Source organism: Rhinatrema bivittatum, chromosome 7 (assembly GCF_901001135.1).
Source record: "Rhinatrema bivittatum chromosome 7, aRhiBiv1.1, whole genome shotgun sequence".
NCBI classification, from domain to species: domain Eukaryota; kingdom Metazoa; phylum Chordata; class Amphibia; order Gymnophiona; family Rhinatrematidae; genus Rhinatrema; species Rhinatrema bivittatum.
Window position 1 is genome coordinate 95,462,203 of NC_042621.1, and position 13,845 is coordinate 95,476,047.

Genomic DNA, 13,845 nt, shown 5'->3' on the forward strand with positions numbered 1-13,845 from the left:
TGTCTCTGAGCTGCATATTCAGCTGCCACGTGGCTCTGCTAGTTAGCCGGTTATACATGACCAGCTAACTAGCAGTGAATGAATCTCAAAGTTAGCTAGTTGTGTGACTTTAGGACAGCTCTTTGGCTTAGCCTTGGTTGGCCAGATAAAATAGCCAGCTAACTCTGAATGTTGAATTAGTCAGTTAATTTATCCAGCCTACTCGACTCTTACCTGATCCGCCCATTCCTCCTCATCCTTGACTTGTCTGGCTAAAAATCTTAGCTAGCTAAGCCACGTAAGAGGCTAAGTGGTGCCCGCTGTCCGTAGCCGGATAGTCAGCGGCATTTTTAATATCTGGCTGTCTGTGATTTATCGGTTTATCTTACTGACTATTTCTAGCTCTGCTGTACTGAATGCAGAGTCAGAGTTATTATTTCACAGGGTTACACTACTTGTGTTATACCATTATCCATCATGTTTAAGCTGTTTCAGGAGCTCTAGATATCCATTTTTCATTTTGCTGTTCATACAACCCTGATTTTATTAACGTTTTCAGCAGTTAAAACTGTCAGTTTTTTTCTTAAAATGATCTTTAAAAAGAGTTAATGTTCTTCCAGATTTAACAGTAACACATCAAATAATCCCATATTATGTTTTCTAATTTCATGGAAGGAGGGAAGGGAAGAAGGAGGAATAAACATAAAGCTGACAGACTGGTGAAGAAGAAGAGAGATGGGGAGGGTGAAAGAGTAGAGGGGGCAGTACAGGGCAGTCAGCTTTGAAAGGGAAACAATGGGTAGCATTCCCCTTAGAAAACTAGCAGCCACAAAGTGTGCACGCTAAAATGAATGCATACTTTGCTCCTTGATTTTATAGGGGCTGTCGAGAAAGGGGAAAGTAATTTGCAGACTTTTGAAAATGTCGAGAATGCACGCTGTTTTACTCCCTATGCCCCAGGGAATGCCTGTGCACAGCTCAGCCAAAAGTGATACACACTCGGCTCGATACAGTAAGGCCGCGGTAAAAACAGTGCGGCAGTGTCAGAAGCACCCTTCCTCCCCGCACGCACAGTTCTCTTCACTAACTCCCCGATACTCTCCTCTAATCGCATGCAAATGCATGCCGCGGCTGTGAAGCGTTAGGGAAGGGTTATGCCCGCGCAACCCATTTTACTGTATAGGCGCTGTAACAGCGCCTATACAGTAACCTGGGTGCGCTGGTACCTGTCATTTCAAATGACATTTGAAATGACAGGCACCAGGAAGTGTAAAAAAGTGTAAAAAACAAAAAACCTGTGTGTTATATAAAAAAATAAAACAATTTTAAATCCCTGTCGGAGGGCCGTGGGTCCAGGCGGCCGGTGGGCGGCGGGCAGCCATCAGCGGCATCCGGTAGTCCCTTCTCCCTTCCTCCCTCCCTCCCCTGCCTGGATGAGCGCCAAAATCGCACAGGCGGGTCTGCAGCGGGGGGGCGGCAGCAGGATCCGGGAGCGGCGGGTAGGCAGCAGCGGGGTCCGGGAGGCAGCGGCAGCAGGATCCAGGGGCGGCAGTGGCAGCGAGATCCGGGGGGCGAGTAGCGGCAGCGAGATCCGGGGGGCGAGTAGCGGCAGCGTGTTCGATCGGGCAGGTAGGTGGGAAAAAAAGATGGCCGCCTGCACGGGGGAAAGCTGCAATTGGCCGCTGAAGACGTGACGTCACACCCCGTGACGCCAAACGTCGTGACGTCACGTCTTCAGCGGCCAATTGCACGATTTTCCCGTGCAGGCGGCCATCTTTATTTTGCCACCTACCTGCCTGCCCGATCGAACACGCTGCCGCTACTCTCCCCCCGGATCTTGCTGCCGCCCCTGGATCCTGCTGCCGCTGCCCCCCCGGACCCCGCTGCTGCCTACCCGCCGCTCCCGGATCCTGCTGCCGCCCCCCCCCCCCCCCCGCTGCCGACCCGCCCGTGCGATTTTGGCGCTCATCCAGGCAGGGGAGGGAGGGAGGAAGGGAGAAGGGACTACCGGATGCCTCTGATGGCTGCCCGCCGCCCACCGGCCGCCTGGACCCACGGCCCTCCGACAGGTATTTAAAATTGTTTTATTTTTTTATATAACACACAGGTTTTTTGTTTTTAACACTTTTTACACTTTTTACACTTACCGTAGCAGGCCCGAGCCTTGCTACTTTTTCGTTTTGTTTTTTTTTTGCTTCGGGAGGAGGGGACCGGACGGGGCTGCAGGAGACCGGACGGGACCAGGGCGGGTAAGCAATGTTTTTACACTACACTACACTACACTAACTCCTACTAGGGGGAGGCGGTAAACTAGCAGGTTAAGGCCGCGGCAGAACAGCGGGTTACGGAGGAGATAATATCAGCGCCCGTTACAGTATCGCAGGGGAATAGCTAATTCCTTCATTATACAGCTTTTTCGTTCATTTACATGCTGGGTGCGGAAAGGGTTTAGGAAAGGGTTTAGGAAGCGCTAAGGACGCGTGAAACTGGAGACTGTATCGCTGGATGGCCTTACTCGTCTGTATTGTGCGCTCCTAGCACGTTACAGACGGGGAATCTTTAACTCAACGTTACTGTATCGACCTGACTGTGAAAGCTGGGCAGAGGAGGCTGATTTTCAGCCATAACAATTTCCCTGGGTACATATCTTTGAAAACTGTCTTCTGAATTTGCTGAAGGAGAGGTGTCTTTCAAATGCTAGGAGGAAGGATATTCTTAGGATTTTCTTTTTTCATTTTTTGACCAAAAAAGAGGGAGAGATGGTGCCTCTGTGTCATGACTAGTCAGCAGCACAGTGTTGGAAAGGATGAAAAAGAAGGCGTAACATGAGGAGAGAAAAAGACAACATGGTTCACTTGCTGTAGAAATGCAATCTTCATTTCATGCATGCGTTGCACTACTTGTGAATGCAAGGCCATGGGCTTTTCTAGGAGAATTGAAACAAAATGCATTTTTTATTTTAGCACGTGTGTTTTATTTTTAAGTTACTGATAATTAGAGTCACAGGGTAAAAGGTTGAGCTGAACTGACAAGAGTTGTTGAAATTGCAAATTCAGAACTGATTTCACGCTTTTTCCGAGGAAGGGAAAATCGCTGCCACTTTAAGATACATAAACCAATAAATCAATAGCAAGAAACTTACATTAATAGTCCAAATAAGTATTGCTCTGTTTGTTATAAATAAATATTTTTTTAAAAAGTACTGCATAATCAAGTATTTATGAGCATGCATCTGTTACGCTCGGGCTGTGTTCTGGTGTTGTGAACACCACCCAGAAGGGTGGCTCCAGGTGGAGAGAGACAGGGATGGCTGGAAACAGTGTCAGAGTCCAGGCTGGGTCAGGGTACCTAGTAGTAAGACAAAGAGCCCGAAGGCCACACACACACGTACGGCAGAGCAGAGAGCCTGAAGGCCACACACACACGGCAGGGCAGAGGGCCCGTAGGCCACACACGGACACAAGGCAGAGGGCCTGAAGACCACGCACACACACACGGCAGGGCAGAGGGCCCGTAGGCCACACACAGACACAGGGCAGAGAGCCCGAAGGCATCACTCACACACACGGCAGGGCAGAGGGCCCGTAGGCCACACACGGACACAGGGCAGAGAGCCCGAAGGCCTCACTCACACACACGGCAGAGCAGAGGGCCCGTAGGCCACACACGGACACAGGGCAGAGAGCCCGAAGGCCTCACTCACTCACACGGCAGAGCAGAGGGCCCAAAGGCCTCACTCACACGGCGGGGCAGAGGGCCCGAGGACCGCACGCGCAGTAAGCAAGGCAAGGCAGGGCAGAAGGCCCGAGGACCATACACAGCACAAGGTAAGGCAAAGCAGGGTAGAAGGCCCGAAGGCCGCACACAGCGCAAGGCAAGGCAAAGCAGGGTCCAAAGACCACACGCACAGCGAGCAAGGAAGGCTAGAGCAGGGAGCCCGAGCGAGCTCGATGCCGAAGCTCCGAGGGAACTGTCAGGCAGGGTTATAAAGGGAAGACCAGAACATAGAGTGAACAAGGGAGATGGACTGGGCCTGTCAGGAGAGACAGCTCTAGAGGGACCCCTGGTGGTGAGGCAGTTGCACAGCAGCCATAGCCGTAACAGCATCTTTGTGCCATTCCTGGAATTTTATCAATATAAGCTCTGAATGTATCCAGCTATAATTACATGGTACATTTTAACATCATTAAGGATTAAATCTAGTATATTGACTTTCTGTTTGTTCTTAGAAACATAGAAACATGACAACAGAAAAACAACGTATGGCCCATCCAGTCTGCCCATCCGCCCAATTAATTTAGCTTTATAATTCTCATCACTGCCTTAGAGATCCCCTGTATTTATCTGATGCTTTCTTGAATTCAGATAATGTTTTGTCTCCACTACCTCCACTGGGAGGCTGTTCATGTATTTACTAACTTCTCTGTAAAGAAATATTTCCTAAGATTAATCTTGAGTCTAACCCCTTTCACCCTCAATCCATGGTCTCTTGTTCTAGAGCTTCCTTTCCATTGGAAGAAGCCCACCTCCTATGAAATATTTTAATATTTATATATAATTTCTTTATCTCACCTTTCCTCTAGGGTACATGTTCAGATCTTTAAGTCTATCCCATATTCTTTAGAATAAAGGCCATTGACCATTTTAGTAGCCACCCTCTGAACCGTTTCCTACCGGTTTATATCCTTTTGAAGGTGCGGCCTCCAGAACTAAATACATGAAATATATTTGCATACAATTGAGATAGTGCCTCCAAATATACCTCAAGCAGGGAGCAATATAGCTGATGGGTGATAGTTCGCACAGCCCTGATTTTGACTGTTATTGACTTTTAAAAATTCTTGCCTTAGCGCAAAGGTGAAGAGAAAAGGCAGAACTGCATGTTTTCATCTGCATTGTCGATATCTCTGGTGTCCGACCCATCAAACACTTGTCAGCCGCCCATTGTCAGGAGTTGGGTCACTTGAAAGATCAGTGGGGGAAAGTTCACTGTTGAGCTCCTTAAGCCTGGAGGCATCCTTAAGCCTGGAGAAGGAGCGGGCCACACTGGTAGAACTAATGTTGGGAGGTCCTGGTATTCTTGGATGGCTACAGAAGATGATTTCACTACGACAGAGGGTTCGCTCTGGTCTCAGCAGGGAGACTGTGCTTTGGCGTCTTCCAGAGACGGGGAGATTCTGTTGTCGGTGGAATCCCTCATGGAGGATCAAGAAACACCTGAGTGAGAAGATGATGGACCTTTGGAGAGAAAAGTAATTATTGGGCTGCCACAGACACTTTTCAGTTGAGATAAGCCCCAAGTTCTTATTCTTGAAATGATTTGGATGGTAATTGAAGGTCTGGGAGGATTTAGTCGCCACAGATTTCTCAAATTTCATGTATGTATCAGTATATTTATGAGCAGCTTTTAGTTTGTGAGAAGAAACTGGAGGAGAATTACAAGAGATTGTAACATCTGGAAGAGACAGTAGTTCATGTCCAAATAAATGAAGCTAGTCCTAGTGAAAGATAATTTAGTTCTATATCGTAAATTGAAGAACTTAGAGAATATTTCTAAGTCCAAGAAACTGCATCCGATTAACTTCCCCAAGACGGTTAATTTCAACAAAGGAGATGTTTAAAAAATACATGCTTCAAAATGTTCAAGGTTCAATGTGAGTCATTACGTCCTATAGCTAATGTTTTTTTTTTAATCTCCCACCGCAGACAGAAGTCCTGAGGAAGGAGGAACAGAGAGGAGGTGTCTTTAATTTCATCAGATAGTCTGACTTAATGAGGTCCATATTCAAAAGCATTTAGCCGGCTAACTCAGAAGTTAGCCAGTCAAATGAATATTTGGGCCCTTATCTAGCTAAATTCTAGCCAGCTATAATTGTAGCTGGTTAAGGTAGGGGTGTTCCAGGGGCATAAGTGGGAGGAATTGAGTTAGCTGGCTGTATTAACTGGCTAACTCCGATATTCAGTTAGCCGGTTAACATAGTCAGCTACATCTGCTCAGGCCAGAGAACTGTCTTAAAGTTAGTCAGATAAAAATGAATTGGCTATATTCTATAGTGCGGCTGCACTATTTAAATATCCCTCTAATTTAGCCGGATAAGTTTATTTAAGCTAACTTTTCTATCCAGGCTGTCTGAATATTAACCTCAGCTTTTTTAGATTCCTCAGTAGAAATGCAAGTAAAACCTGAAACTGTAATAGCGAATCTAGTACAGGACTAGACGATGAAATCGTTTTTAACGTATTAGAAATTTTCCAAATATTGCATGTGAAACTCAAAAGAGAAGGAAGCAATTTTTGCAGATCAGAGCTTTGTTTTTTCTTAAGTATCCCTCAAAATGTCTGATTAAATATAAGGATGTTAAATATGGTGGGAATTCTTTTTTAGCTCAGGCAGCTTACACTTTTTCTTAGTGGTAAGCCGGCTGTTGCTCGAACCCTGGGGGCTGTTTTTCATGGAGCATCCAAATAAAAGGGTTAATCCTCCCTATTCACTTGAGCTGATGCTTAGAACTACAGTTTCTGATTTCCTGCATCTGTAATACTTAAAATTGTGTACTTCTTCCTCCACATAAGCTTTGAAGTGTCTGAAAAAGCAGAATGTGTAATGGATATGGGATGTTTGAGCTGTTAGTGCTGCGGCGTAATTGACACAGCCTCGAGGGCAAACCCCTGAAACCTACGCCTGCAGCGGATGAATGAACTTGATGACAGGCCACACTGGGGCTTCACCTATACCAGCCTTGGGTTCTGGCAGCTAAGCAGGACTTAGGTGGGGCCTGGGACACAGGTTGTAGCTAGAGTCCAGGCGGCAGGTCAAGATCCAGGCAGCAGACAATCGTAGTCAGGTCCAGGCAAGATGACAAGATCCAGAGAAGCAAGCCAAGGGAGACGTGGACACACACACAGGACACTGGCCACAAGAATGAGGAAGGCAGGCTGGACGGACTGGGCCGGAGGACAAGACTGCATGAGGCTGGAGCTGGAAGACGAGGCAAGGCTGGGAGAGAAGACTAAGCAAGAACCAGGAACGCAAAAGGAGCAATACGTAGTGCACAGAATGCGGGAGACCTGTTGCCAAGTCAAAGACCAGCACTCTGAGGAGCCCTTATATGTGCAGGCTGCATGAGATCATCAGGGGGCGCCACAGGGACTTTCCCGCCTAAGGAAGCTGGGATCATGGCGGCACCCTGCCACGTTGGAGTTTAAAGTTTTTTTTATTTAAAACTATGATGTCCTATTATATGTATTTCCAGGCTCATTCTTGGAGAGAAGGGAATCATGACTGGTTATGAAACGTTTGGTAGGGTCCTATGGGCCTGAGTCCCACGTCTTTGAAGCAGCTAGCAGTGCCTCTAGGACGGCTTGGCAGTATATTCTGTTTAGGGACACAGGAAGGCAGAGGGTTTGACAGAGAGATTGCTGGGGGACAGGGTGGGATTATGATCGAGAGAGAGACTGAAAAGACTACTGGGGACAGGATGGAGGATGAGACTGCAGGGGACAGGGGAGTGGGGTTGAGAGAGAGAGAAGCAACCGGGAAAGGGTGATACATGGTTATGAGTTTCCTCCCTTTGCCCCACCCTGTCACCTGTCTCTCAGTGCCCTTCCTCCCCGGCATGAATGGAGAGGAGGGCATTGAGAGAGAGAGAGACTGCTGGGGGAAAATGTTGATGAAAGTATATCTAGCATAGCTCAGATTTGTATGCCTAATGCCCCACCCAGGTTAACCTCAGGTCCTGCCAAAGCATCAGTTCTGGCTGTGCCACTGTCTCAGTCTGGGTCCCAGGGTCTACACCAGTAGTCAGAGTAAGATCTTTAAAACTTTATTGTCCACATTGAAGATTGAGTCTGGTTTCACATGGATTGTTATATGTATTTGTAAAGCAATTTTTCTATCTTGCCGTATGTTTGCAATGCATATTTTTCATTTTGGCTGCATGTGATAATTTTCAGAAAATGCGATAATTTTGAGGAGGGGGCAGCCCAGTAATTTTTCACACAGGGCAGGAAAAAAGCTAGCACCAGTCATGGGAAAGGTCATCCGTAGAGTGCTGCTGGGATCAGTACTGGGATCTGTGCTATTTAACGTATTCATAAATGAGCTGGGAAAGGGAACAACAGATCAGGTAATCGGATCTGCAGATGACTCAAAATTATTCAAAGTTGTTTAAACAGCAGCAGATTGCGAGGAACTATAGCAAAACCTTGTGAGACTGGAAGACTGGACATCTACAGTAAATCGGGCCTGAATTCCCCAACATGTACATTAAGCCTGTGCCTAGGGTGACAAAAGCTTAGGGGCAGGGAGCAACAGACCAACTAAAGATTTGCTGCCGCCCAGCTGTGTTGCATCTCACTCAGCAGCCTTCTGCTTCCTGTTCCAGCCCCTTCCCTCCCAGTGCACAGAAGGAAGGGGAGGGGTGAGTCTGGAAAGAACAGAGCGAAGAAAAACTTCTCTGCTCCCTATTCCAGCCGCTCCCTTCCTGTCCTGTGCTTGGAACAGGAAGAGAGATAGGAGTTGAGGGCAGAGCACAGGGGCAGGGAGCAAAGAAATGTCACTCTGCTCCTTAATCCAGCCCCGATCTTTCTGTCATTCAGGAACACGAGGGAAGGAGGTGAGCCTGAAGAAGAGCACAGAAGGCCGTGCCTTAGACCTTTTGCTCTGATGTTTTTGTCTGGAAGAGGGGAGGCAGGCGGCGACAAAATCCTAAATCCATCACTGATCTGAGCAGCAGATGAAATTTAATGTGGAAAAGTGCAAAGTAATAGACGGAGGGAAAAATAATCCCAACTACGGGTAGACAATATTGGGAGTCACCACCCAGGAAAAGAACCTCGGAGTCCTTGTGGACAATACATGTAAGCTCAGGGTGTAGCGCCGGCCAAAAAGCAAATAGAATGTTAGGAATGATCCAAAAAGGAATGGAGGGGAAAAAAAAGAGAAAATATCACATTGCCTCTGTATCAAGCCATGGTGCATCTGCACCTTGAATACTATGGGCAGTTCTGGTTACCCCATCTCAAACAGAGACATAGCAGAACTAGAAAAGGTACAGAGGAGGGCAAAAAAAAGATAAAGGGGATGGATCATTTCTCCTATAAAGACAGGTTATTCACATTAGGGCTTTTCAGCTTAAAAAAAGAGAAGGCTGAGAGGGGACACGATAGAAGTTTATAAAATCATGAGTGGGGTGCAACAGATAGATAAAGGATGCTTATTTACCCTTTCAAATAATATTAAAACAAGGGGACACTCCAAGAAACTAATGATCAACAAATTTCACACAAATCTTATAGATAGTGCTTTTTCACTAAGTGCAAAATCCAGCGGTGGAATCTGCTGCCAGAGGGATTGTGGGCAAGGCGACTACCATAGTGGGGTTTAAAAAAAAGTTTCAACAAACTTCTGGAGGAAAAGCCCACAAAACATTATTAACCAGGTCAGATTAATGAAAGCTATTGCTATCCCTGGGAATGAGTATAACAGGAATCAAATCTACTCTATGGAATCTGCTGGATGCTTGCAACTCAGACTGACCGCAATGGGAGCACTCCAGGAGAGAGGGGGTGCCAGCATTTGGCTAGGGCCTACAATGTTCAAGGGGCCTACTTTTGTCTGGCAAAATTTAAAAAAAAAAAAGCTAAATATATCTATTTCTAACACGTATAAATAAAAATTTCAATTGTAATTGAAGAATTTGCTAACAAGAAAGCTCGTAAAGCCGCCTTAAATAAATAAAAATTATTTGGGAAATTTAGAAAACGATTTCTCTTATTAAGTATCACATCAGAACCTTACATTTTTCTTAGCTGCCACAGGCCTAATTCCTGCTCTCTCTGGCCCTGAATGGGCGACAGGAGGTGAGGCTTGATGGACCCCTTGGTCTGACCCGGCACGGCATTTATGTTCTCATGGCTCTCAAAAGAGATACCCAGTGTGTCACCCCTTTGGTTTGTTCCTTCGGGGCAACCCGCCCGCAAAGCTATGCCAGCCCTTCACCCAACCAGGAACAATGTCCCCAGGAAGTACGCCAAAGATCCCATGCCCAGCAGCGGCAAAGGAGGAAGACTGGTCCCAGTCGAACAAGAGCCGTCTTCTCTTGTCTTGCCCGCTGTGCTGTTTTCTGCCCGTGGAGCTGTGCCAGCTCTTCATCCCACTGGCAGTGAATGAGCAAGGTCAGTCGGAGGCAAGGTGTGTGGTGTTCATCCTAGCATGCACATGTGAGCTCCAGTTGCTAGGTAGAAGTAAAATATATTCTGGCTGAGAGCACACTTTATTATGTCTCTGTCTGTGGTGCTGCACTAGTTCTCTGATTTTGTGTCTATGTAAGCCAACATATAAGAACATAAGGCTTGCCATACTGGGTCAGACCAAGGGGCCATCAAGCCCAGTATCCTGTTTCCAACAGTGGCCAAGCTGGGTCACAAGTTCCTGGCAGGATGCCAAGGGGTAGACAGATTCCAAGCTGCTTATCCCAGGAATAAGCAGTGGATTTCCAACTCTCCCTTAATAATTGTTAATGGTCTTTTCCTCCAAGAATTTGTCCAAACCTTTTTTAAATGCAGCTATACTAATAGTTTTCACCACATTCTCTGCCAGCAAATTCCAGAGATTAATTATGCATTAAGGGGCGGATTTTAAGAGCCCTGCTCGCGTAAATCCGCCCGGATTTACGCGAGCAGGGCCTTGCGTGCCGGCGCGCGTAGAGCCCCAGGACTCGTGTAAGTCCCGGGGTTTTTTGACGGGGGCGTGTCGGGGGCGGGGCCGATTGTGGCGTTTTGGGGGCGGGATGCGGCGTTTCGGGGGCGGGTCCAGGGCATGGTTTCGGCCAGGGGCGGTCCGGGGGCGTGGCCGCGCCCACCAGAACCGCCCCCGGGTTGCGTCTCAGTGCGCGTGGATTTACGCCTCCCTCCGGGAGGCGTAAATCCGTGGAGAAAGGTAGGGGGGGGGTTTAGATAGGGCCGGGGGGGTGGGTTAGGTAGAGGAAGGGAGGGGAAGGGGAGGGGAGGGCGAAAGCGAGTTCCCTCTGAGGCCGCTCCGATTTCGGAGCAGCCTTGGAGGGAACGGAGGCAGGCTGCGCGGCTCAGCGCGCGCCGGCTGCCAAAAATCGGCAGCCTTGCGCGCGCCGATCCTGGATTTTAGCAGATACGTGCGGCTACGCGCGTATCTACTAAAATCCATCGTACTTTTGTTTGCGACTGGTGCGCCAACAAAAGTACGCGAACGCGCATTTTTTGAAAATCTACCCGTAAGTAAAAAAAATATTTTCTCTTATCAGTTTTAAATGTATTACCCAGTAACTTCCTTGTGTGTCCCCTGGTCTTTGTACTTTTTGAAAGAGTAAACAACCAATTCACGTTTACTCGTTCCAGTCCACTCATTATTTTATAGACCTCTATCATATTTCCCCTCAACCATCTCTTCTCCAAGATGAAGAGTCCTAACCTCTTTAGCCTTTCTTCGTAGGGGAATTGTTCCATCCCCTTTATCATCTTGGTCACCCTTCTCTGTACCTTTTCTAATTCTGCTACATATTTCTTGAGATGTATTAACCAGAACTAAACACAATACTCAAGATGAGGTCACACCAAGAAGCGATACAGAGGCATGATGATATTCTCTGTTTTATTCTCTATTCCTTTCCTAATAATTCCTAGCATTCTGTTTGCTTTCCTGGCTGCTGCTACACACTGAGCAGAAGATTTCAACGTATTTTCAACGATGACACCTAGATCCTTTTCCTGAGTGATGACTCCCAATATAGAACCTTGCATTGTGTAGCTATAATTTGGGTTACTCTTCCCTAAGTGAATCACTTTGCACTTGTCTACATTAAATTTCTTTTTCCATTTGCATGCCCAGTCTCCCAGTTTTGCAAAGTCCTCTTGCAATTTCTCACAATGCTCTTGTAATTTGACCACTTTGAATAATTTTGTGTGATTGGACTTGAGCTCCTGAATAACCCTATTTTATTCTACATTCTGTCTCTCCCCAGCTGGCTTTGGATGACAATATAACAGGAAAATCCCTATCCTCCTCCTCGTATGCCTAAGTAAGAAGTAATGCAGTTCAAGTTTCCATTGTTCTGTTTTTAGGAGTGGACGGCATCGTGGAAGCATACTCCAGCTGTCTGCCTCATCTCCGGTTTTATGGGCCAACAAATTTTTCACCTATTATTAATCACGTAGCTCGATTTGCTGCCCAGGCTACTCAGCAGAAAGTTGCAGCGGTAGGTAAACAAAACCATTTTATCCGTATCTATCTATCATTTTTGGGAAAAACCCTTACCCCTACTTATTTATTTTTTGGGGGAAAACAATTTGCTCCCGTATCTTTGAAACTTCCGTAAATCCAAACTTATCTCTGTTGTGGCTATGGCACCATGAGCCTTTATTTGCAGCTAACTGGGGGAATTACCATAATTTTAATTTGTAGTGAAACTGGTGGGTGAGCAGAGTAGACCTGGCCTGGCTCATTGTTGGCTCTTCATCTGTGAGGATAATAAGCTGACTCTGAACCAGGTGCTGGCCCCAAGCTTTCCAAGGCTGCTGACCCAGAGAGATACTCTGATCACCTCCTCGTAAGCCATAAGAAATCTTTCACAGAGACAAAATTGGTTGAAATTCTGCAGCGTTTCTTTTGTCTTCTTCTGGCTCGCCATGCTATTGCCCCAAGATGGGGATGCAACATAAGCTAATATTTCTAGAATTGTACCTTCTTTCATTTGAACTATGATTAATACATCAGAAAGTGGACTGGCGTTATGACTTGGCAGCAGCACTTCCACGCAGGAGACCAAAGTTTGATTCCCAAGTTCAGTATCAGTGCGTTGGACAGCAGGAGCTGGAGAGGCTGTGGAGACAGAATTCACAGCCCTCCGAGAAGAGTCCAGGTCCCAGTTATAATACAGGGTGGTCCATGGAAAAGTAGCCCGCCTGCAATACCAGTGCACTGGAGGCAGGCTACTTTTCCATGGGCCACCCTGTATAATAGTGATGCCTACTGGTCAGATTCAGGTTACATGCATGCCAAGTTCTGGAAGGAGCTGCGCTCCTGGGTTACATGAAAGGGGAATGTAGGTTAAAATAAATGGGGAAAAATACATTAGTTGTAAATGAGGGCTTATGGCTCCATATCCCCAGTTGAGGATAGTTACAATTAAAGCAAGAAGCCCAAAGGAGCAGGATGAAAGTGTTAGAAACAGAAAAACAGAGCTGTGGGAATAATTTTAGTATAGCTAAACAAATAAGTATTAAAAAGGTTTTTTGTTTTTTTCATTCCCAAGTGACATTCACTCTTTAATCCACACAGAATTCCACTGTAAAACCGTGCTGAACACAATACCATTTGTAATAGGTTTACAATAACAGCAACTCGCAAGCAGCAGAAGAGTAGTTTATTTTAAGATATATATTTTGAACAGGTGAGGTATATGATTCTTTTTTTTCTATATCCAGGGCTTCATCAACAGGAAACAATAGGTTTAGATAATGGGGAGTTCCACGTATCAGTAATTTGACACATGCTACTATCTTGATAACTATGTTAACTTGTTTGCGAAATATTCTGCAGTTTGGGGAAAAGTTGCTATACAACAAGTAAAATAATAATTTGTCCTATATGTTCTATTTAAAGAGACATTTTAGTGCAAGATGCCAGCTGGCTTCAAGTGCTACCTGCACATGTACAGCGCTTAAACATATGTCTAGACTCCCGCTAAACAAGAAAACACATTTTAAATGTAAAACTTTTAAAGCCAGTTTTCTTGAGAGTTGGCATGCACCAAAAGGTTGCAGGTTTCTTTACTGCAAGCCCTGCTGCATCCGTCAGGGGCATTGCACCGCTACAGCAGCTCTCTGAAAAGG

General features: G+C 46.3%; 1 protein-coding gene across 4 annotated transcripts in view; it reads left to right on the forward strand.

Moving 5' to 3' along the window:
- The window catches only part of CPNE2 (copine 2), a 455,723-nt gene that overhangs the window by 390,453 nt on the left and 51,425 nt on the right, over positions 1-13,845 (forward strand). For all 4 annotated transcript variants that reach the window (XM_029608729.1, XM_029608728.1, XM_029608731.1 and 1 more), the window contains one exon: positions 12,076-12,209. In XM_029608729.1, the coding sequence (XP_029464589.1) occupies positions 12,076-12,209 (134 nt within the window). The remainder of the gene's footprint in view (positions 1-12,075; positions 12,210-13,845) is intronic.